Source organism: Phaseolus vulgaris, chromosome 6 (genome assembly GCF_000499845.2).
Source record: "Phaseolus vulgaris cultivar G19833 chromosome 6, P. vulgaris v2.0, whole genome shotgun sequence".
Taxonomy (NCBI): Eukaryota; Viridiplantae; Streptophyta; class Magnoliopsida; order Fabales; family Fabaceae; genus Phaseolus; species Phaseolus vulgaris.
The window spans coordinates 3,744,012-3,767,556 of record NC_023754.2 but is presented as its reverse complement, the minus strand read 5'-3'; the positions used below and the strand labels follow the sequence as shown (position 1 = coordinate 3,767,556).

The window sequence follows — 23,545 nt, the reverse complement described above, 5'->3', positions numbered from 1 at the left end:
TGGATTTTTTTTTTCAAAATATATCTTTTTTATTTTAGATTTTTTTCTGAAACGAAATTTTAACTTTAAAATCATATTTTTAAAATTTTAGATGTTTAAATCTAAAATAAAAATAATTTTAGAAAATAATAGGTATGGCGCGGTAAGAACTTCCAACATAGAATCAACCTTATTTTCAGCGCTAAAATGAATTCATAAATCGCAAAGCCTATACATGTACAATTGTACTTTTTCTGATTTTCTACGAAACCGAATCAATAAGAACGTTTGGAACTGAAGATTTTACAAGAATTTTTTATTAAGAAATTAATCCAATTGAATTTTGATGACGAGAGTTGTTTTTTCAATTATCAGAAATCATTTCTACAAATTTACACTAAAATAACATTTTTATCAATAACAAATTATAAAAAATACTATTAATATTGTACTTTATCTTAACCTCGTCATGCTACAGGTGTCGTGTAGAGTCTTACATTGTACATGTGTGATGCCAGCACTGTATGCTTAAAATTTAGAGAGAGAAACACTCCTTAGACTTAATATTATGCCTTTACTAAAATAGAGAGAAAAACACTCACACAAAACATTTCATCCTACCGAGAAAGAGGTATATTGTTTTTGTTCGATGAACATCTTTTCTTTTCTCCTTTTTCAATTTCTTTTATGGGGTTGTTGAATTCTTGTTATGGTGTAATTGGTTTGTAAAATTGTTGCGTTCTATACTTTGCCTTGAATTTCTTGTGGGGTTGATGTGAGTAGTTGTTCTAGGAGTTGATGCTGAACTTGTTTGAATCTTGGTTTATCTTTTTAATGCTACAGTAATTGATTTTCTTGCCCTCTTCTTCTTCTTCTTTGGGTTTTGATCATTTTTTTATGTTGTTTTGGTCGAAATATGTTTTTCTTTTAGGTGTAAAAAATAAAGTATTTTTGGTGTAGAATGGTCGAAATCAGTATTGTTTTCTTATTTAGCCGAAGAGGGTTCCATATAAAGCGTTTTCCCTGTCTTGAATTTCTTAATTAATAAGAAAAACAAAGAAATTGTGTCAATGCTTTCTTTCATCTTTTTCAGGTAATCAAGATTGTGTTGTGCTTAAGAAGGACCACTGAAGGATGGTTGATTCAAAGGGTAGTTCCTCGTGGTTAAAAAGTCTAAATATCAGTGACATATGGAAAGATCATGGAGAATGTGGAGCTCTGGCAGCTATAGTCATAAGCATCCTTGTTCCTGTTTTGTTTTCAGCTTTGTTCTTCGCAAAGAAAAAAGGAAAAATAAGAGGTGTGCCTGTAGAAGTTAGTGGCGAGGCAGGTTTTGCAATACGTAATGCTAGAAAAACTGAGTTGGTTGAAGTTCCTTGGAAAGGGGCTCCAACCATGGCTCATCTGTTTGAGCAATCATGTGATAAATATACCCGAAATCAATTTCTTGGAACAAGAAAACTAATACAAAGGGAGTTTGTTTCATCTAGTGATGGCAGGAAGTTTGAGAAAGTTCATTTAGGAGACTATGAATGGGAAACCTATGGAGAGGTATTTGCTCGTGTGTCCAATTTTGCATCTGGTCTTCTTAAGTTAGGTCATCTTATAGATAGCCGTGTTGCCATTTTCTCTGATACAAGGGCTGAGTGGCTCATTGCCCTTCAGGTAAATTTGCTTTATTTGTGTTATTTCCATGTCTCATTCCATTACCTTTTGGCTTAACAGTTCTGAATTCACAAATTTTAATGAAAATCTTTGTTTGCTGAACTTCAGGGTTGCTTCAGGCAGAGTGTAACAGTTGTTACTATTTATGCTTCTCTAGGAGAGGATGCCCTGATCCACTCACTAAATGAGGTAGGAAATTATCATCTCTTGCATAATTTTAAAAATTAGGCGACAATAGTTGATGAATCTAGTGACTAAAAGTGATGGGCATGTTCTCACTTGAAGCTTTGGAATGTGGACAGACTGAAGTATCTACTCTGATCTGTGACTCCAAGCAGTTGAAGAAGTTGGATGCAATAAAATCAAGACTAACATCTATACAAAATGTTATTTACTTTGAAGATGATGAGAAAGAAGATTCTTCCTCAGGAAGTTCGAGTGGTTGGACAATTGCATCTTTTGGTGAAGTTGAGAAACTTGGGAAAGAAAATCCTGTTGAGCCAAACCTGCCTTCTAAGAATGATACAGCAGTTATCATGTACACAAGTGGAAGTACAGGTCTGCCAAAGGTTTGTTTCTTCTTCAACTATTGTTGTAGGTGTGGTCTCTTTCTGTGTCTGATATTTGTGATTTGCTGCGTTCTTGCAAAATGTTTTGTCCAGACTGGTTATTAAATGTCATGCCTGTTAACTAATGTAGTCAGGAAGCATAAGTAGTTAGAGTATTGACTTGTATTAAGAAGTGAATTTTAAGCCTAATTCAACTTTACAAAACTAAATCTAAATGGTGAGGTTGCATCCACCTATACACTATGAAATGTGCTTACCCGCCTATACACTATGAAATGTGCTTACCCGCCTATACACTATGAAATGTGCTTACCCGCCTATACACTATGAAATGTGCTTACCCGCCTATACACTATGAAATGTGCTTACCCGCCTATACACTATGAAAGGTGCTTACCCCGCCTATACGCTATGAAAGGTGCTTACCCGCCTATACGCTATGAAATGTGCTTACCCGCCTATACGCTATGAAAGGTGCTTATCTCTAATCGAAATGCGATTTTAGATCTTGGTATGACTTTATTATGAACATGTTTTTAGGTGGTAAATTATAACCAATAACCATATTAAGTCATTCTGCAGATATGATTAGAAATTTCTAGTCTGCTAACATTAAGAGTATCCCCAACAGGTCAGTGTGTTTATTTAGCTTTGATTTTGAGCGTTGATATTTTTTTAATCATTCAGGGTGTTATGATTACTCATGGGAACATTGTAGCCACTACAGCAGCGGTTATGACAGTGATTCCAAATCTAGGTAGCAAGGATGTGTACCTGGCATACTTGCCCCTTGCTCATGTTTTTGAAATGGCAGCAGAGGTGATTTCTTCTTAGCCTTCTTCTAACTGTTGAAGTAGTTGATGGTATTATCCCCAAGACTAACTTATTGTGGTTGTCCAGTCTGTAATGCTGGCTGCAGGTTGTGCAATTGGTTACAGCTCTCCGCTGACTATGACTGACACATCTAATAAAATCAAGAAAGGAACCAAGGGAGATGCCACTGTGTTGAAGCCCACACTATTGACAGCAGTACCTGCTATTCTTGATCGTATTCGAGATGGAGTTGTAAAAAAGGTGTGAATCAGACCAATGCTCTACATGGGCACTTTCTTTCATACATATTGTTACTTATGCTCCGTCCTTTCTATTCTGTGTCTGCAACAGAGATAGCTCCTTTGTTATGGAAACCTTCATAAAATTCCCTTATGTTTACAAAGTAAATAGGTTGAATTTTTTTTTAATAGGTAACTTGAGAATACAGCTGTGCTTCATTGTTTTTTACCTCAAATTTAGCTCATGGATGTTTTGTGGTTAAATGCCATTTCTGCTCTCATATTGCATTAAGCAAAGAGGATGAATGGATTCGTTTGGTGCAGCTGGGTTGAATATTAATTTTGGGCTCCAACCATTTTGCATTGACGGTATAGCTACACAAAATGAGTGTGCTCTTCCTTTTTTCTCAACTTGAAAGGGTAAAAGGGATAGAAATGGAATTTGACCTAAGAACATCCAGGAGCTAGTGGCTAAATTCATGAATATGTTAGGCTTGTATTTGAAATTGAATTATATTTTTAATATAAATATTGCAGAGGTTTGTTTATGTTTTCATAATGGAGGTCTGTATGGGCATGGCAGGGAGTACCAACAACATATTCTTTTTCATTAAGCCGCCACATGAATAAAATAATTCTGTTGATATATTAAACTAAGTTTTCAATAAATCAATTTAAATTGAACTATTTCCAAATGGTTTTTCTATTTCTTTTATCTTCCTCTCACCTTTAGATTTAATTTTGTTAGGACAAAAGGAGTAGTTGCTTGGAAGCATCAAAGGAAGACATAATAGTTAATTACAGAAATGTGGATATAATTACAGATACCAGGATCACATCTTTATAATTAGAAATATCAGGATCATATTTGTATTATTCTAGGATCATGTCTTTGTTATTGGAGGATATCGAATTTCATCTATATATTGTATTGATTTTTTTTCTCAATATAAATTAATCACTTGTGTTGTCTTGTCATAGAAACACCCAATTTTAGCTTAATATTTTTCTTTTTCTTATAATTTAACATGGTATCTAGAGCCTCTTGAAAACTGTGGTATCTAGAGCCTCTTGAAAACTATGTTGGCACTCTGCTGTTTCCGAAAGAGTTTTGTTTCAGAAAAACTGTTTCTGATGATATTCATAGAGGAGCTATGCTCTTTATAGAATACTAAAACTTAATAATGAAAAATCCTAATTTATGATGGATATAATCTATCCCTATAATTCAGGATCAATGAGCGTGTACAATAAATACAGAATATATTGTTAGCCAATTAATCCTCCTAATTATGAAATGTAATTAAATCTCTTAATTGTGTAATTAAAACTATACAAGGAAATATTATCTGCAGCATTAATAAAGGGATTCTGACACTCCCCCTCAAGTTGGCATGTGCAAGTTGATTTCCAAATGATTCAAATGGTGTAGACATTGTCCCATTATCCAATTTCTCCTTATGAAATGTGTGTCTACTTCAACATGCTTAGTTCTATCACGTTGTACTGAATTATGTGCAATTTTTATTTCTAACTTGTTATCACAATATAAGCTCATAGGCTTCTTCCAATCAATCTTTAGGTCTTCTAAAATTATCTTTAGCAATAGTATTTCACAAATCCCTAAGGCCATGGCTCTAAACTCTGCCTCTGCACTTGATCTTACCTGTTTCTTGCTCCTCCAAGTGACTAAATTTCCTCCAAGAGAAGTGCAATATTCGGAGGTAGATCTTCTGTCATCTATAGAACCTATATAGTCAGTTGTAGGCTTCTAAGATCATCTCATTCCCATTTGTAAATAGAGTTCCTTTTCCAGGGGTTCCTTTCAAGTATTGTAGAATGCGATGAACAACTATGAGACGAGTCTCCTTTGGATTATGCATGAGCTGACTTACAACCCCTATAACATAGGTAATGTTGGGCCTAGTGTGAGACAGGTAAATCAATTTCCTGATCAGCCTTTGATAAGATTGTCTATCCAAAGCTACATCTTCAATTGATTCCCCAAATTTGTGATTTTGTTCATTAACTGGCTCTACTAGTTTAATTTACCAGTTTCAGTCAATATATCCAGCACATAGTTTTGTTGGGAGATGAAAATACCATGATGGGAGCCACTTCAATGCCCAAGAAATATTTCAATCTGCCTAACTCATTAATTTCAAATTTTGTTATCAAACATTTTTTAAGGCTTCCATTCCTACCTAATCGTTTCCACTTAGAACCACATCATTTCCACTTAGAACCACATCATTTCCATAGACAATTGGTGTAATAACTCCCCCTGAAGCTGAATGCTTAATAAACAGTGTATGGTTACCTTGGCTTTGCTTGTATCCCATGGTCTTCATTATAGTAGTAAACTTGTCAAACCATACTCTAGGAGATTGTTTCAATCCATATAGTGTCTTTCGTAGTTCACACACCTTTCCCTCCTTGGCTTTAAACCCAGGTGGGACCTTGTTAGGATCCAAGAATTATAAAGAGAAGAAAAGAACAAGAAATAGGAGAGCACTCTCTCCTCCAAGGGTTTCCCCTTCACAAAGAGCTAAAGCTCAATCCACAAAAATATTACACACTCCCCTCCCCCTCTCCTTCTTTCTTATTTATATCTAACTAGCAAATCAAATAACAAACTCATGACTATTCTAATTCTAACTAACTCCTCCTCCTCTATGTGTAACCTAACAATACACTCTTCCAGAAAACAACCTTGTCCTCAAGGTTGGAACAGTGGAACCTTTTCTCTGTGGCTCATCTTCAACACCATGATCTTTATCTACGCTTCCTGGAAGTATTTTGTGATATTGTCTATCTTAGGGAGGGAACCCATTGGCTACTGCATGCAAATTCAGGTCTGGAGGCTTAGGTGGTGGTGGGAATGAGTGGGGGTTTTGTATAAAAGTCTTTGCACCCAGTAAGTTGAAATTCCAAGATTCTGAGGTCATTGATGTTCTAGCCACCTTCATTATGAAATCTTGATTCCACAATGATTTCTTATGCTTATGAAGTAAATCTGAATTTTTGAAAAAATGATGCTTGGTTGCATCTCCACCTTCAAATTTCTTACTGGATAGCTCTATAATTGGCCTCTCAAGAAAAAGATCATTACAGCACATAGTCTTCACTTTCTTTATTGATGCATCCCCTTCTGCCCTTATCATTTCAGTTTCTCTTGCAAATCTCACTTCATTTTTGGTTTTTTCTTCGCTGCAGAGAATGTGATTCTTCATATCTGAACCTTCTCCAACATCTTGGATCCTCTTCTCTTCATCATTAACATATTTCTCTCCTCCCTCCGAGATTTTGTCCCCTTTCTTGATGTCCCACAACAATTCTTTAATTTCTTTCAAGTCCAGAAGGCTTTCCTTCAAGAACATTGTGTCCGCTCTAACAAATTTCTTTCCTCCCTCAGACATTCTGTCCCCTTTCTTGATGTCCCGCAACATTTCTTTTATTTCTTTCAGGTCAAGCTTCAACCCAATAATGTATGCTCTCATTTCCGAAATCCATCTTCCTTGTTTGCTGGTCAACTCCTCCAATTCAGCGGTCCTCTGTTCCATCCTCTTTGTGTATCCTAACAATCTCTCTTGTTCAGATCCGGCAGGTCAGACCAATTTGTTAGGATCCAAGAATTATAAAGAGAAGAAAAAGAAAGGTTTTTATTGAATAGAAAGAAAAGAACAAGAAATAGGAGAGCACTCTCTCCTCCAAGAGTTTCCCCTTCACAAAGAGCTAAAGCTCAATCTACAAAAATATTACACACTCCCCTCCCCCTCTCCTTCTTTCTTATTTATATCTAACTAGCTAATCAAATAACAAACTCATGACTATTCTAATTCTAACTAACTCCTCCTCCTCCTCTATGTGTAACCTAACAGACCTCCATGTAAATTTCTTCCTCAAGATTGTCATGAAAGCTATTTGTGACATCATATTGCTGCAAACTCCATCTATAATTAGTTGCTAAAGACAATAAATTCTGATAATATTCATTTTGCAATAGGTGAAAAAGTTTAAAGATACTAACCCTTGTCTTGTACCTTTCTAATGTCCCATCTACCTTGTATTTAATTGTACTCACCTACATCCAACAAGATTTTTTCCTTATGTAGATGCATCTAGAATATACTAGCATCAATTTATGAACTTGAGTGTCTATTGGAGGATATTTTTGGAGTAAAAGCATGAATTGAAGTTTCACATTTGGTAGGAATGTGCTAGACAAATAATGTATTAGTGAGAAGTACCCTCAAATTTGTTGCTTCAAGTTTACTTGTATGGTTTTCTTGTAGTTAGTTTATGGAGATCTCTTGGTATTTTACTCTTTTCATATTTCCCAAAAGGTGCAAACCGAGTAAACTACTTGATGTGATACATAAGCCATGAAACTCTCACCTAATAGACTGGTATCGAGTTAGACTCTCTTCATGATAGGGACTTCAATTTTATGGGATTCTTAATTTTCACATCAAGCTTTTAGGGGTGGGTTCTCAAGTGTTTGGGTGTTTATCAATTGGTACCGGAGTTGGTTGTCAATATGTTGAAAAAGGATACTGAGTGTAGGGTTTAGATTAATAAAGAAGTTGAGTGTTCTAAAATGTGGGTTTTGAGATGTTGACTCTAAAGGAATGATAGGGACTTGGATATTAAGGTGTGTTTGAGTCCTACATCGAGTAATATAAAATGCTCAACATAGTCAAAATGGAGAGTTAGATTGTGGAAGATCCATGATTTCGAACCTTATGTTTGTTCTTGTGCCTACATATGATCATAACAATGTGAGATGGGTGGGATTGTTGTTGAATATCGAAAAAACAAAGAATCGTCGTTTTGAGTCAGCGGTTTTTTTTTGTTTCAAGCCCAATAAAAGAATGACTTCCCCTCTTCTTCACATACCTTCACATACAAATAAATGGCTTGGGTCTTCAACTCTTTCATTTTCAACTTTGTGCGTGGTCTTCATCTTCTTCTATTTGGGTGTGGTCATTTGCGTGTTGTTCCAATAAGATGCGGTATGTGGTGTTGGTTTCCGTTTCGTTTCTCTTTCATCTACTGCATTTTTTTTTTCATTTTTCCATTCGTGTGTGGTTTCTTTAGTTTCTGCTTTTCCATCTCCTTGGTGTCATTGTGTCTCATCATTTAGAAACTTATACTGATTTACAAAATAAAACGCAGAAGCACCATTACGTTATGATGGCTTTGGGAATTTGGGCTTCTAACCCTCCCGCTAGTGATGTTGCTGCTGACAGTTCCTTCTCACAAAATGTTCACTCTAAAAATGTGGTAAAAAATGCTTTGGGCAGTAGAATAGACATGGCTTGGAAGCATGGAGCATGTCTTAATGGAGATCCAAGAAAAATTCAATGCAAATTTTTCCAAAAGACTATAACAGGAGGGGTTTATCGCTGGAAGCACCACTTCGTGGGACTCAAAAAGGATGCAATTGCTTGCAAAAGTGTGACTGAAGCAGTAAAAAGAAGTTTGAGGTTGTTGTGGGTTTGCAGCAAAGATTAATGAAAAATCAAGGTTTGATATTGAGGATGCTGATGTAGAAACTGAAGAAAAGAAAGAGGACTGAAGAGTAGGGTGAGAGCAGCAAATAGAAATATTTATAAAAAGAAGGCAGTAAGCTCATACCATTTAATGTATCAAGAAGCAAAGCATTTAGGAGAATGTTTGATTTAGTTTCAAATTATGGCCCAGGAGATCAGAGTAAAGTTCTTGATGGAGGAAGTTATGGCAACAAAAGATGTTATTGACAAAATGATTGATTTTGTTTTAATTATTTACATTATTTTCATAGGTATATTGTTGCATAATCAGGAGAATTATGTTATAATTAAGTGCAGATTCCATTTTATATTTATTAGGACAGATTTGTTAGTGATTTGATTTGTACAGCTTTAAACACTCATTATTTCTGGCTTTCATTGCCTATTATTTCTTTCTTTAATTAGGTTGTAAAACAGTCTATAAATAGAGACTGTAATCACATTTGTAAGATATTTCAGAAATATATTTTATCTATTTCTTTCCACTCGATATCAGAGCTCTTGATCTAGGAGACTCTGCTTCCGCAATTTTTTTTAGCCTTCATTGCTGTAATCATTTTCCTTGACAGCCTTCATTGCTGCAATTATTTTTTTTTTTTGACCGCCTTCATTGCTGCAACTTTCTATTTTCCTTATCCTTTCTCCATTGACCACCACCATCACCTTGCACCATTGACCGTTACTGCCACCGCCATTGACCACCGCCGACCACCACCACCGACCACCACTGCCGTCACTCGCCGGAAACTGCACTGCTCGCCGGAACTGCCACTGCTCGCCGGAAACCGCTACCGGAAATCCGACGGATTTTTTTTTGTCTGTGAACAGGATCAAATTTTGCCAATCTGAAAAACTCAGTTGGTTTTGAACTCTCATGGACTCCCTTAATAAGCCATCTAGCTATTGTTCCTTTACTATGAGTGGTAAGAGTTCTAGTTTTTTATCCTTTAATGCTTCTAGTACTGAAAATATCTGGATTATAGATTCTGGTGCTACTGATCATATGACACCTCATTCCTCTTCTTTTTCATCCTACACTACTTTATCCGATAAGCCATATATTACTGTTGCTAATGGTTCCACTACCCCCATTAATGGTCGTGGTAACATTCACCTTCAACCTTCATTTCCTTTAAAAAATGTGCTTCATGTTCCCAAACTATCCAATAACCTCTTGTCTATTCAAAAGATTACTCAAGATTTAAATTGTGCAGTGGTATTTTTCCCTTCCCATTGTGTTTTTCAGGATTTTGCCATGGGGAAGACTATTGGAATTGCTAAAGAGCAGGGCGGGTTATATTATTTACAGCATGAAGAAAGTAAAAAAGGTGCTAGACTACAGGCACACACTTCTAATCTTCAGCAAGGTCGTGAATCTTGGTCATCCTCTCAGATATGGCTTCAACACAGACGTCTTGGTCATCCTCCATTTAGTACCTTAAAGTCCTTATTTCTTGTTTTATTTACAAAAGTGTCTGCTGAGTCATTTCATTGTGATGTTTGTCAGTTTGCTAAACACCATCGGACAACTTTTCCTCCCAATGGTAATAAAAGTTCTAAACCTTTTGATCTTATTCATTCAGATGTATGGGGCCCTTCACTTATTCCTAATATCTCGGGTGCAAAATGGTTTGTTTCGTTTATTGATGATTGTACTCGGGTTACTTGGATATTCCTCATCAAAGATAAGTCTGAAGTTTTTCACTTGTTTGTAAAGTTTTACAGAATGATTCAAACACAATTTGAAAGTCCAATTAAGAGATTGCGTTTTGATAATGGAAGAGAATATGTGAACCAAAACCTTTCCAAGTTCCTTGAGGAAAATGGAGTTGTTGAATTAACCTGTGTGGACACTCCTCAACAAAATGGGGTTGCTGAAAGGAAAAATCGTCATCTCCTTGAGGTTACTCGAGCTTTACTTTTCCAAACATTTGTTCCTACATCTTACTGGGGGAAGCAGTCTTGACTACCACTTATTTGATTAATAGATTACCCTCTCGGGTTCTAGAGCAGGTTATGACCACATTCTATCCTTCTATTCCCATGTTGAATAGTCTTCAGAATCGTGTTTTTGGTCGTCCTGCTTTTGTCCATGTTCATAGTCCTTATCGGGGTAAGTTAGATCCTCGTGCCATCAAATGTGTCTTCATCGGTTATGTCCCCAACAAAAAGGGGTACAAATGTTATCATCTTCAAAGTCGTAAAGTTTATATTTCTAAAGATGTCACCTTCCATGAAACAGAGTCTTTCTTTCCTAGTTCTCAGCTTTAGGGGGAGAGTATTCAAGAAGCTGAGGACCTTGAGTTGCCACCTTTTCCTTTGTTGCAGGATTTCGTTCTTAGGGAGGATGACAAAGACCCTGCACCAACATCATTACCAGAGAAGAATAATGAAGACAAATATTTTGGAAAACAATATTAGCGAAGGCAACAAGAACCCTTCCTGGTCGAACAACAACTTCAATTGTCTGAACCGGAGGTAAGAACTCATACCAGTGAGACTCTTGAGGACACCTTAAATACTGCTTTTGAACCTAACCTAAATGATTTACCTATTGCCTTGAGAAAAGAAAAAAGATCTTGTGCCAAATATCCTATATCCCAATTTGTGTCTACAGAAAAATTTTCTATGTAGCACCATAGTTTTCTTTCAGCTATTGATTCTATCAAAATCCTTACATCAGTACAAGAAGCCTTAAAAGATGAGAACTGGATTCGAGCCATGAATGAAGAAATGAGCGCGTTAGAAAGGAATGAGACTTGGGAGATTGTAGAGAGACCAAAAGATAAGAAAGCAGTGGGTTGTAGGGGATATACACAGTTAAGTATAAGACTGATGGCACATTGGATCGGTATAAAGCAAGGTTGGTTGCAAAAGGGTACACTCAAACCTATGGAATCGATTATGAGGAGACTTTTGCTCCAGTGGCAAAAATGAGTACCGTCAGGATTATTCTCTCCCTGGCGGCACACTTTGGTTGGGCAATGCATCAATTTGATGTTAAAAATGCCTTCTTGCATGGAAGCTTGGAGGAAGAAGTATACATGGAGATTCCACCTGGTTATGGTATTGTTAATGAAGGGAATAAGGCTAAGAAGGCCCTATATGGTCTTAAACAATCACCTCGTGCTTGGTTTGGAAGGTTTACTCAAGCTATGGTATCTTTGGGGTACCGACAAAGCTAAGGTGACCATACTCTGTTTATAAAACATTCTCAGAATGGTAAACTCACTCTACTTTTGGTCTATGTAGATGATATGATTATTACAGGTGATGATGAGATTGAAAAACAAAATTTGAGGGAGAGACTAGCTGCTCAATTTGAAATGAAGGATCTTGGGAAGCTGAAGTACTTCCTTGGGATAGAGGTTGCTTACTCGAGACAGGACATCTTTATTTCTCAAAGGAAATACATCCTTGATCTTCTAAAAAAGATTGGTAAGTTGGGTTGTAAGCCCACTGGAGTGCCAATAGAGCAAAATCATAGGATTGGGAATGATGAGGAAAACCCAAAAGTGGAGAAGACACAATATCAAAGACTTGTGGGAAAACTCATTTATCTTTCACACACTAGGCCAGATATAGCCTATGCAGTTAGTGTGGTTAGTCAATTTATGCATGATCCAAGAGAAAGACACTTGCAGGCAGTAGATAAAATTATTCAGTACTTAAAAGCCCCTCCAGGAAAATGATTGCTATTCAAAAAGGGGGAAAACTTATCCATGAAAGTATATACTGATGCTGACTATGCAGGATCGATTGTTGATAGGAGATCCACCACAGGCTACTGCATGTTCTTGGGTGGAAATCTGGTGACATGGAGGAGCAAAAAAAAGCAAAATGTAGTTGCAAGATCAAGTGCAGAGGCAGAATTTAGAGCCATGACTCAAGGGGTGTGTGAACTCTTATGGATGAAGATCATACTTGATGAACTAAAAATAAAATATGAAGCTCCTATGGGTTTGGCATGTGATAATAAGTCTGCTATCAGTATTGCACACAATCCGGTTTAACATGATCGAACAAAGCACGTAGAGATAGACCGACACTTTATTAAAGAGAAGTTGGATGATGGTCTTATAGCCATTGAGTACATCCCTTCAAGACTCCAATTGGCAGATATGTTTACTAAGGGACTTCCCACAAAACAATTTGAAGATCTTACTTGCAAGTTGGGAATGATAGATATACATTCACCAACTTGAGGGGGAATGTTGCATAATCAGGAGAATTATGTTATAATTAAGTGCAGATTCCATTTTACATTTATTAGGACAAATTTGTTAGTGATTTGATTTTATTTGATTTGTACAGCTTTAAACACTCATTATTTCTGGCTTTCATTGCCTATTATTTCTTTCTTTAATTAGGTTGTAAAACAGTCTATAAATAGAGACTGTAATCACATTTGTAAGATATCTCAGAATATATTTCATCTATTTCTTTCCACTTATATATATACGCGCGCTAGGTGCTTATCATTTGTCTACACACTCACATCAACTTTTTCAGCTCTTACTGTTGTTAAATGCTTTTAATTAAACTATTTGCTGAATGGTTGTTTCTCTTCCTCACCATTTCATACACCGTATGTAGGTTGAGCAAAAAGGGGGCCTTGTGAAGAATCTTTTCCATTTTGCTTACAAGCGCCGACTGGCTTCTGTGAAAGGAAGTTGGCTTGGGGCTTGGGGATTGGAAAAGTTGGTGTGGGATACCATTGTCTTTAAACAAATTCGTTCTGTACTTGGAGGCCAGCTCCGATTTATGCTTTGTGGGGGAGCTCCTTTATCTGGAGATTCACAATATTTCATCAATATCTGCATGGGGTAATGGTTCCCATTTTTATACTACATAATACTTTGTTGCAACTAACTGGTATTTGAATATGTATGTGTCCTTGCATGTGTATTCATACACCTCTATTCTAGGTGGATAAAGCTATGCATAGTTTGCATGTTAGATTCACTTCAAAGCGAAATTCTATCTAAATAGCAAATGTAAGATAATATATATCTATTTGTATTTTCTACTTGCATGAATATTATGGAATGAACATTTTCTTGGTGAAAAGTTATACAATCTAACAAAACCCATCCATCTATCCACCCTTAACTTTAACCAATATACACTAACAACATGTACTTATTGAGTTGTTGATAGGGCTCCTATTGGGCAAGGATATGGCTTGACTGAAACATTTGCTGGGGCTGCGTTCTCCGAGTGGGATGACTACAGTGTGGGACGTGTTGGTCCACCACTTCCTTGTTGCTACATTAAGGTATGCCATATGTCCCTTCAACCAAAAAAACAGTGCAATGAACTTCCAAGTACTATTCATTCATACATATTGCATTGCTTTATGGTAATGGCCATTAATTCTTATGGTTTAATGCTTGTGGGTGATAAGTCTCACTAAACATCAATAGTAAGAAGTTAGTAACGTATGAGAAACATGGTTATGAGATCAGACATGCTGGCTCGATTGAGAATTGGTCTCTTGTTGTGATGTAAAACCGGTGAAGCACAAGATCAATATCAAGCTGGTGAAAACGACCAGTGTCGAACTTGGTCAACAAAAAAAGGAATACATCACAATTTTTTTCCTTTAAAAAAATAAATCTAAAATATTAGCCATTTTCATTCTTACTCTATATATAAACTTGTTATTATTATTGAAACTTCAATTTACGTATGATAAGCTTTTTCTTATTAAACTTTTATATGTATTTTAAATGTTACAATTTACAAACATATAAATATATGTTTTATTTGCATTATAAAATTGTGATATTGTATTTTTTAATATTATTGTGCATTTTTAATCATTAAAATGTTTTTTTAGTGCTGGTTAGACCCTGGTTGAACCATTAAAGCCTAAACTAGTGCCTTGACTAATTTAATGGAGGAATGGTCTGGTTTTAAAAACATTGATGAATAATATAAAAATATCTCATAATCTGTATGTTTTAGAACTCTAGAGTTGGTGCAACGTAGAAGGTCTTACATGGTGGGACTTGATTTCTCTATTAATGTGGTTGTATAGCTTATTTCTTGGAAAGAAGGAGGGTATCTGACATCAGATAAACCAATGCCAAGGGGAGAGATTGTAGTTGGAGGATTTAGCGTAACAGCGGGTTACTTTAAGAATGAAGAAAAAACTAAAGAAGTGTTCAAGGTAATTTCCAAACTTTAAGTTGTATTCTTGTCATTTTTCCTTTTTAATTTTCCTTAACTACTCTTGAATCTGTTTTAGCATTATACTAAGCCACATTACATTTTTTGGTTTTTGAACGTATTACAGGTTGATGAGAAAGGTATGCGCTGGTTTTATACTGGCGATATTGGGCAATTTCATCCTGATGGGTGTCTTGAAATCATAGATAGGAAGAAAGATATTGTCAAACTTCAACATGGAGAATATATATCTCTTGGAAAGGTAACTCAAACTATACATTGTTCATTCTGGTATCTGGATGAAATACTGACACAAGATCCACAATAACTTTTTTCTGGCCTTACATTGTGACTTAATTGTAGGTTGAGGCAGCACTATCATCATGTGATTATGCAGACAATATGATGGTTTATGCAGATCCCTTTCACAATTACTGTGTGGCTCTAGTTGTTGCTTCACAACAGTCTCTAGAGAAGTGGGCCCAACAAGCTGGTATAGATTACCAAGATTTTCCTGATCTGTGTAACAAGCCTGAAACTGTCAAGGAGGTTCTGCAGGCTATTTCCAAGGTTAGTGTTAGGTATCTATAGATATCTGTTGTAAATAGCATACTATTAGCATAAAAAATATTCTCAATATATCTAGTAATTAGGAAAAACATATCTTGAGAATCTTCCTATTCATTTCAACATATCTTTACTTCCTTTTTTTTAAAGGTTTTGATTATTGCAAATGGAGATTATGAGAATATAATTGATGTGATTGATATCAATAAAATAATTTTTTATTGTCTTACATAGCTCCTGATCTTGGGAGCTCGGTTCTGGCTGCTCCATTAACCGCTGTCACCATTGTTGTTTGCCATCGTTGTTGATGTTAGTGGTGGGCTAGAAAGGCTTCTGATTTGGTTCTTTTGTTAGACATTTTGTTTTGTTACTAATCATAGTGATGGGTGAATCTCTTTCTTTTATAAAAACTCATGCTAGTTATCACTAGGCTAACACCTCAAAATCCACCCATCATCTTTCATCACATGAAACATAACATAAAAGAGAAAATAGAGGAATACAAAATATGGGACCAAACCAAAATCCATGCAACAAAAAGGAACACAACCTAGCACTGAATAAAAATTCAAACTAAGACAAGGAGGTATAGTAGAGTACCAAAAAACCCAAATTAGCCAATTTATCATTACAATTATTGCCTTGCCAAATCGTAGAGGAGGTGGCCTTTGGTCAATCTATAGCCATTGTATATGCTGCATAGTTGATGTCTCATTTCCTTGATTTGTTATCTTCAGGTTGGAAAAGCTGCAAAGCTGGAGAAATCTGAAATCCCTGCAAAGATCAAGTTGCTGGCGGATCCATGGACTCCTGAATCTGGATTAGTCACTGCTGCTCTCAAGATAAAGAGAGAGCAGCTGAAAGCCAAATTCAAAGATGATCTTCAGAAGCTCTATGCATGAAATGGTGTGTCTAACCTCTCTTCAGTTTCTTGGTTGTTGAATGTTCAATGTATGTAACATGTCACATCTATCTTTTTTTCAATAATCTCATTTTGCCTTTAAAATAGAAATTATATAACTTATGTGACATAATAAAATCATACTCCACATATTACTTGGATGTCAACATTAATTCATGCCACTTAGTGAGATGAACAAGTGTGTCTCAATTCAATTATATTATTTTTTGTCCTAATTCATTTTATAAAATAATTTTTATATTTAAAAAAACTAAAATAAGATTATGTTAAAAATATTTATGAATTATAACTTATATTTAACATAAATATTTATGTTTTATTTTATTATTTTTTATGATCCATAAGTCCAATATAGTCAAACTGAAAACTCTTTGAGAATAACTTTTGACAGAAATAATATGATCGAAAGAACTTATTTGAAATTAGCTTAAAATAAAAATTTATTAGAAAAACTATATGGGAAGGTTTTATAACTAGATTATGAATAAGCTTATTTAGCTTAAAAATAACTCGTTTTTTTATGTAAGAGTTTGAAAGAGCACAACAAGATGAAATAAGTTAACCTTGTTGTACTGCAGTAAACATCTTGTTTTATAAGAGTTCTTCAACTTTGATCATTTCAACTTTAATAATCAATTTAACAGACGATATGATTCCAAAACTATTTTATTAGAAATTTCATAATAGATATTTATTTTTTATTAGATTATGATACATAAATATATTTTATGACATATGTCCTTGATCTTTACATTGTACTATTTCTACATTATCAAGTAGTAATATTATTTTATTTTACAATAAGATAGGGAATAGATTAATTAAGAATTAATATGGGTCCATTAAGCACCAAATGAACATCTAAATTATAAGCAAAACTCAGAGATATATTTCTCTTGAGAGAATACAAGAAAAAGATAGAAAAATGAGGGATATATATCGTATAAATAAAATTGTATCAAACAACAATTGAATAAAACAGATTTTTAGAATAACTCTAGATCTGCATCAACAGTAAATCTGATATTTTTTTAAGACTCGGAAGAAAAGTCCCTCTCAATACATATATTTAATAATTAAATTTTTAAAAAATATAACTAATTATTATATTAATTAAATTAAATATTATTTTAAAAATAAATAAAAAATTAATATTTATAGTAGTTTTTATTATCAATAAAAATTATAAAATAATTTTTAATTAGTTATTAAGATTTTAATTACGTTTTAATATTAAATTAGTCTTAAATGATTAATAAAAATTAATTTAAATTTATATTTTAAATTATTTTAAAAAAAATTAATAAAAATTAATAAAATATTAATAGCTAATATTAATAGTTAATGGTTAGATATTAATTTAAAAATTATTTTAAATATTAATAATTTTTTGAATTTTTAAAATAATTTATAATTTAATTAATATAATAATTAATTATTTTAGTTTATAAAATTAGTTTCTTTTATTTCAAATAATTTTTTTGTTTTGATAGTTAGTAGTCACAATCTATGTACTGACACGGATAATGATACGACACGAACATGAAGATACGTATAATTTCTAAAATATAGGACACATAGACACATATTTAAATATTATATAATTATAAATTATATAAATTGATAATAAATATTTATATATTATATAATTATAAATTATATAAATTGACAATAAATATTTATGTGTATAAGTATGTTTCAGATTATTTTTTGGAGCATAAAGATGTTTTTCATGACTGATTCAAAATGATTTGTTTTTTATTTTTATAATCATAACAAAAATTATACAATAAATTTGAGTTTTTAAAAAATTAATGTATTTTTTCTTTTTAAAATTGCGTTAGAATTGTACTAGAATTTTCAAAAATCCAACAAACACTTTTTGAATTACATGTCCTACAAGTATCATACAAATGTTGGTGTTTGATATGATTATCTAACATCGACATATCATTTAAGAGAAGTGTATGAGTTTTATAGGTCACAACTTTCGACTTTTCTCGACCGACCAAAGTGTTGTGTATTGGGTATGGTAAAATTTGAAATATCTACCCTAATTAATAATTAATATTTAAATTTTTGAATTGATTTATTTAAATAAAATATTCTGAAAATGTAGGGAATTTAGATTAAAATTTTAAGCATACCAAATTTTCATAAATTTTTAAACCTGAGATAAATACGGGTGTTAAAGTGGGGGAGCCGTGCGGACCGGCTCGTGGTTCGTTGAAATAAACACATAACGGATTGTCTATTTTAACTTGTTGGCCTGTTTAGGTCCGTTCACATAATCCACAGTCCGTTTTAGCCCTTATTATGAAAAATATGTCTGGAAGGTTTGGTGGAAAAGTAAGTAATCATCAGTTAGTTTGTAACTTGTAACTTAGGTAATTTTTGTGCGAAAAATAATGAAATTTTCACCAAAAGCTTTTTAGTTGTATTAATAAGAAACAAACACAAATGGATAAAAAATAACATTAAAAATATTTGGTGGAAAACCATTTGTTTTTAGAATTTTTTTTTGCAAAGAATCATGAAATTTTGACCATAAGTATTTGAACTATTATTTATGGAAATAACCACAAAGATAAAAATGATTTTGAAAAGGTTTAGAAACAAAGTCAATTGAGTTGATTTGTCACTTAACAAATTTTAGTGATTTGGGTGACTAGTTGGGTTCAATGCAATGAATAATTAAATTTTTACCTTAACTTTTTTAGCCCTCTTCCTTGAAAATATGTTTGAAAAATTTGGTGGGAAAACTAATGAATTGTTGTTTGCAACTTAAGTAAGTTTAGTTCGAATAATAATGAAATTTTGACCATAAGATTTTTTAGTCGTATTATAAGAAATAATTACAAATGGGTAAAAAAAAATCATGTTGAGAAGGTTTGGTAAAAAATCAAGTCATTTTAAGTTGGTTTTACACTTAGTCAAATTCATTAAAAAAATCATGAAATCTTGACTAAAAGGATTTTGACTTCAATTGGTGAGAAATAACCACAAATGGATAAAAAATAATTTTGGAAAGGTTTAGTAAAAAAACAAAGTCATGAGTTAGTCAATTTTAGTAGTTTTGGTGACTAGTCATGGTCATGAAATTTCAACCTGAAGTTTTTTTAGGTCTCTTTATAAAAATTATGTTTAGTATGTTTGGTGGAAAAATTAAATAATCGTGAGTTGGTTTGCAACTTAAAATTTTTTATGCAAAAAATCATGAAATTTTTAGCAGAAGTTTTTTATTTTTTGCAATATTAATAAAAAACAATGATGTTGGAAGAAAAAGCAAGTTATTTTGAGCTAGTTTCGCACTTAGGCAATTTTTGTTCAAATAATCATGAAATTTGGATTGGAAATTAGTCAAAAACATCCACAAATGGATAAAAAATAATTTGACAAGGTTTGATGAAAAAAAATTCATCATGAGTTGATTTGGGTTGGTTTGTCACTTAACAAATTTTTGTGATTTTGGTGACTAGTAAGATTTAGGTCAAGGAGTTATGAAATTTCGACCTTAATATTTTTTTTGTTTATTTATAGGAATATAATTGAAAGGTTTGGTGAGAAAATAATGTAATCCTAAGTTGATTTGCAACTTTAAGTAAATTTCGTGTGAAAAATCATAAATTTTTTAGTATAGAAAACACCACAAATGAGTAAAAAATGGTGTTGGGAAGGTTTGATGAGAAACCAAGTCAGTCTGAGTTGGTTTTGCACTTAAACAATGTAAAAAATCATAAAATTTGGATCAGAAGGATTTTGAGCCGTATTAATCGAAAACAACCATAAATAAATCAAAAACAAATTTATGAAGGTTTGGTGTAGAAACAAAGTCATATTAAGTTGGTTTTTTTCGATTTGACATTTAGCATTTTTTAGGGTTTTAGTGGCTACTCAAATTCGGTGTGATGAGTCATGAAAACTCAATCTCAAGCTTTAGTGAATTGTTTGAACAAGCCACGTTACTCAGTCTCGGTGATTAACCGACTGATTGAAAGCATATTTGAAGTACAATTATATAAATAGCAGTAGTTAAGGCAGTGCGGAGACTCCTTAAGAATCAGGGTCACACCCCATCAAATTTGAGTAATGTCTCGAGAAATTAGGGTAACTATCTTAGAAATCAACTAACACTGATACGTGCTAGATTTGGCCAGATAGGATCACAACAAGCAACAATGCTTTCAATAAGACATGTTGCAAACAACGACCAAAAAGAAGAGAAGATTGAAGAAGAATGAAAAGGAGGTGTGCCTCCTCAAAGAACAAAATAAAGAATTGAGACACAACTAAATGGGTATGCATGTCGATAATGAAGACAACTATTATCCGGACTCAAATTCGTTAGTCGTCCAGACAACATACCGAACATACTCATGTCATTGAGGAGGAGGATGACTTGAAGGGACATCCATTCACTAAAGAAATAACAGAAGCACAACTCCCTCCTAAATGGAAGGTTTTGAACATCAAACTCTATGATGACACCATAGATCTGGATAAACATATGAATGTTTACGAAACGCAGATGAATCTTTACACCACAAATAAATCAATATGGTGTAAGGTTTTTCCTGCCTCTCTTAAAGAATGAGCACTTAGTTGGTTCATTCAACTTCTATCTGATTTAGTGGATAACTTCAAAACTTTGTTAGCTAAATTTGGCACCCAATTCACAACCAACTGAACGCAACATATAATATTTATAGCTTTGGTCAATAAAAGATAAGACAAGGGTGAACCACTATGAGCGTTCATGGAATGATTTAGCAAATTGTACCTTGTTGAAGAAGAGCTTTGATGATTCCAAATCTCTTGAAGGCCGATTGTAGCTTAGTTGGGTGTGTTCCGGGGTAGTTTGAATTTGTTAATTCATTCATCCAAAGCTGGTTTAATTCAAATCTTGTTAAAAAAAGTGTTTTATGAAGGAGCAGAAAAATAATAAGTTGTTTTATCGTTTCAATTGGTTGTTTCATACTTAAGGTTTTTGAAACCGGTTTTGGCAAATTTGAATTTGATTGAATTTGTTGTCAAACCAATTCAATCAGTTATTTCTTTTAGAATTAATGACTTAAACAAGAGGGGAGATGAAGTGTTTGTCAAAAGATTTTCGAAAAGATTGGATAAGAATGAAGTTTTAACAACAATCACAGAAGAAGTAATCAAGGAAGCCAATCAAACAATGTAATTAAAATTGTTTGCAGAATTTCAATCGGTTGAAACTTTGTTTTAACCGGTTGTTTATGGCAACAACAAAAACAAAATTAAATCAAATAGTTTATAAGGAGTGAGAGAGATAGAGATTACACAACCAATTTATACTGGTTCACTCAACCCTGAGCTACATCCAGCTCCTAGATCAACCACTGGGTTTCCACTAGTAATCAATTACAAATTACACAACCTCAAAGCCACAAAGAGGTGATCTTGATACCAAAAGAACCACTCACCCTCTTTGCCTTCACACAACCTTTGTCAGAACACCCTCTAACCTTACAGTTTTACACACTTCACAATTACAAAAAAAGAAACTTTTACAAGAATAAGAAAGGAACAAATTACAGGGATCACAGAGCTCCTCAGATCAAACCTTGAATCAATGCACAACTACTTAGCAATCTTGCAAAACTTTGATTTGAATCTTTTCTCAAAAATAATTTCAATCTCACTTTCTTGTGTATATATTTTATTTTTTTTAAAGATACAAAGAGAAGCCATATTTATAGCTCTTAAAACTAGCCGTTCTAGGCAGTCAATCATGAGCTAAAACAGTTTTAATCCAACTGAAAACAGATCCAACAGGATTTTGAAAAGCTGTTATGAAATGTGACAATCAACCGGTTAAAATGTCGTTTTAACCGGTTGAATTGGTTAGATAATTAGTTAACCAAGTCAAAAATAGTTTTGAAAACCTTCAATCAAGCTAAGTGACAAACAACCGATTATATCATGGTTTCAACCGATTGTTTTTCTCTTGCTTAGAAAAATACTTTTCTCTTTTAAAATAGATTAAACCAGCTTGTGCAAGGGACTAGGAATGATCTTTACAAGAATTCTAAACACCCTAGACTAAGATAAACCAAAAGCAGCACAACTTCAACCTTCAACACAGATTTGAATCATGAAAGCTTCCATGTTCTACAATTTCGACAAAACAACCGACTACTTTTTTAACTGTCTGAATAGAATTTTGTTAAGTTGGTTAAATCTACTTTGAATGATTTGAAACTGATTTGGCTTTTATAATAAATGTTTTCAAATGCTAATTGGAGTATAAATGTTTTGTTTTACACTCCTAGCATGAATTTTACAAGATCAGTTTGTGAAATCAAGTTTTCTCCAAGATTGCTTAAAGCTTTGGATATTTCTTTAAGAGTGAAGTAGGACTTGTAGTGTACTTTGATTTGATTTGTACCAGGTGTGATCAATCATATGTCTTTCTTTATTTGTAATTCTGTAATTACTGGTGTTCACAGAGTCAGAGGGTGTTCTGATCTGTGGTGTAATTGTGTGCCAAAGGAAGTGTGTGTTCTTGAGGGGATCAATATCACTTCTTTGGTGGTTGTGTGTTTGTAATCTAGTTTTTGATTACTTAGTCGATACCCACAAGGAACAATTCTAATTAAGAAGTTCTATTATAAAACTTATCAGATATAGGAAATAACTGTAGAAACTTGTTCATAACCAAATCATCACTTTTACCAGAAATAACTCAAAGTTTACGATTTGATTCAACAAGTAACAAAACTAACTTATCAAATATAGATAAAAATACTTGGGATTGAATTAATTTTATCTCAATTATATGTATTTCAGAATAATACAATATATAATACTAAAAAATAGTTATCCTTGATGCTTAATTTAAAGTCATTCACCTTGATTCCTCACAGATGAAATTCATAAAATGATTTATCAAACACTGATTCCTCATATATCTAACAAATCATTTAGCTTTATGAACAAAATTATGATGCAATTAATAACTTGCATTTTATTCCTAGCATTACAAGTTATCAAGTATTTTCGTCTATTTCAAATTCTTAAAAATATTTAAATACT

At 33.4% G+C, this 23,545-nt stretch overlaps 1 protein-coding gene across 3 annotated transcripts; it reads left to right on the top strand.

The window, feature by feature from the left end:
- The first annotated feature begins 224 nt into the window (after nucleotides 1-224).
- Nucleotides 225-16,661, top strand: LOC137830953 (long chain acyl-CoA synthetase 8-like). Of its 3 annotated transcripts, none has more exons than XM_068638384.1 (12): nucleotides 225-610; nucleotides 1,073-1,644; nucleotides 1,753-1,833; nucleotides 1,947-2,213; nucleotides 2,901-3,032; nucleotides 3,114-3,287; nucleotides 13,417-13,646; nucleotides 13,981-14,098; nucleotides 14,864-14,995; nucleotides 15,122-15,256; nucleotides 15,358-15,564; nucleotides 16,299-16,661. In XM_068638384.1, the coding sequence occupies exons 2-12, from the start codon at nucleotides 1,114-1,116 to the stop codon at nucleotides 16,461-16,463; spliced, it is 2,172 nt and encodes a 723-aa protein (XP_068494485.1). In that variant the 5' UTR covers nucleotides 225-610; nucleotides 1,073-1,113; the 3' UTR covers nucleotides 16,464-16,661. The 3 variants fall into 3 exon arrangements, with proteins under 3 accessions (XP_068494485.1, XP_068494487.1, XP_068494486.1); XM_068638386.1 differs by lacking the exon at nucleotides 225-610 and adding an exon at nucleotides 613-754; XM_068638385.1 differs by lacking the exon at nucleotides 225-610 and adding an exon at nucleotides 615-821.
- The last annotated feature ends 6,884 nt before the right edge of the window (nucleotides 16,662-23,545 follow it).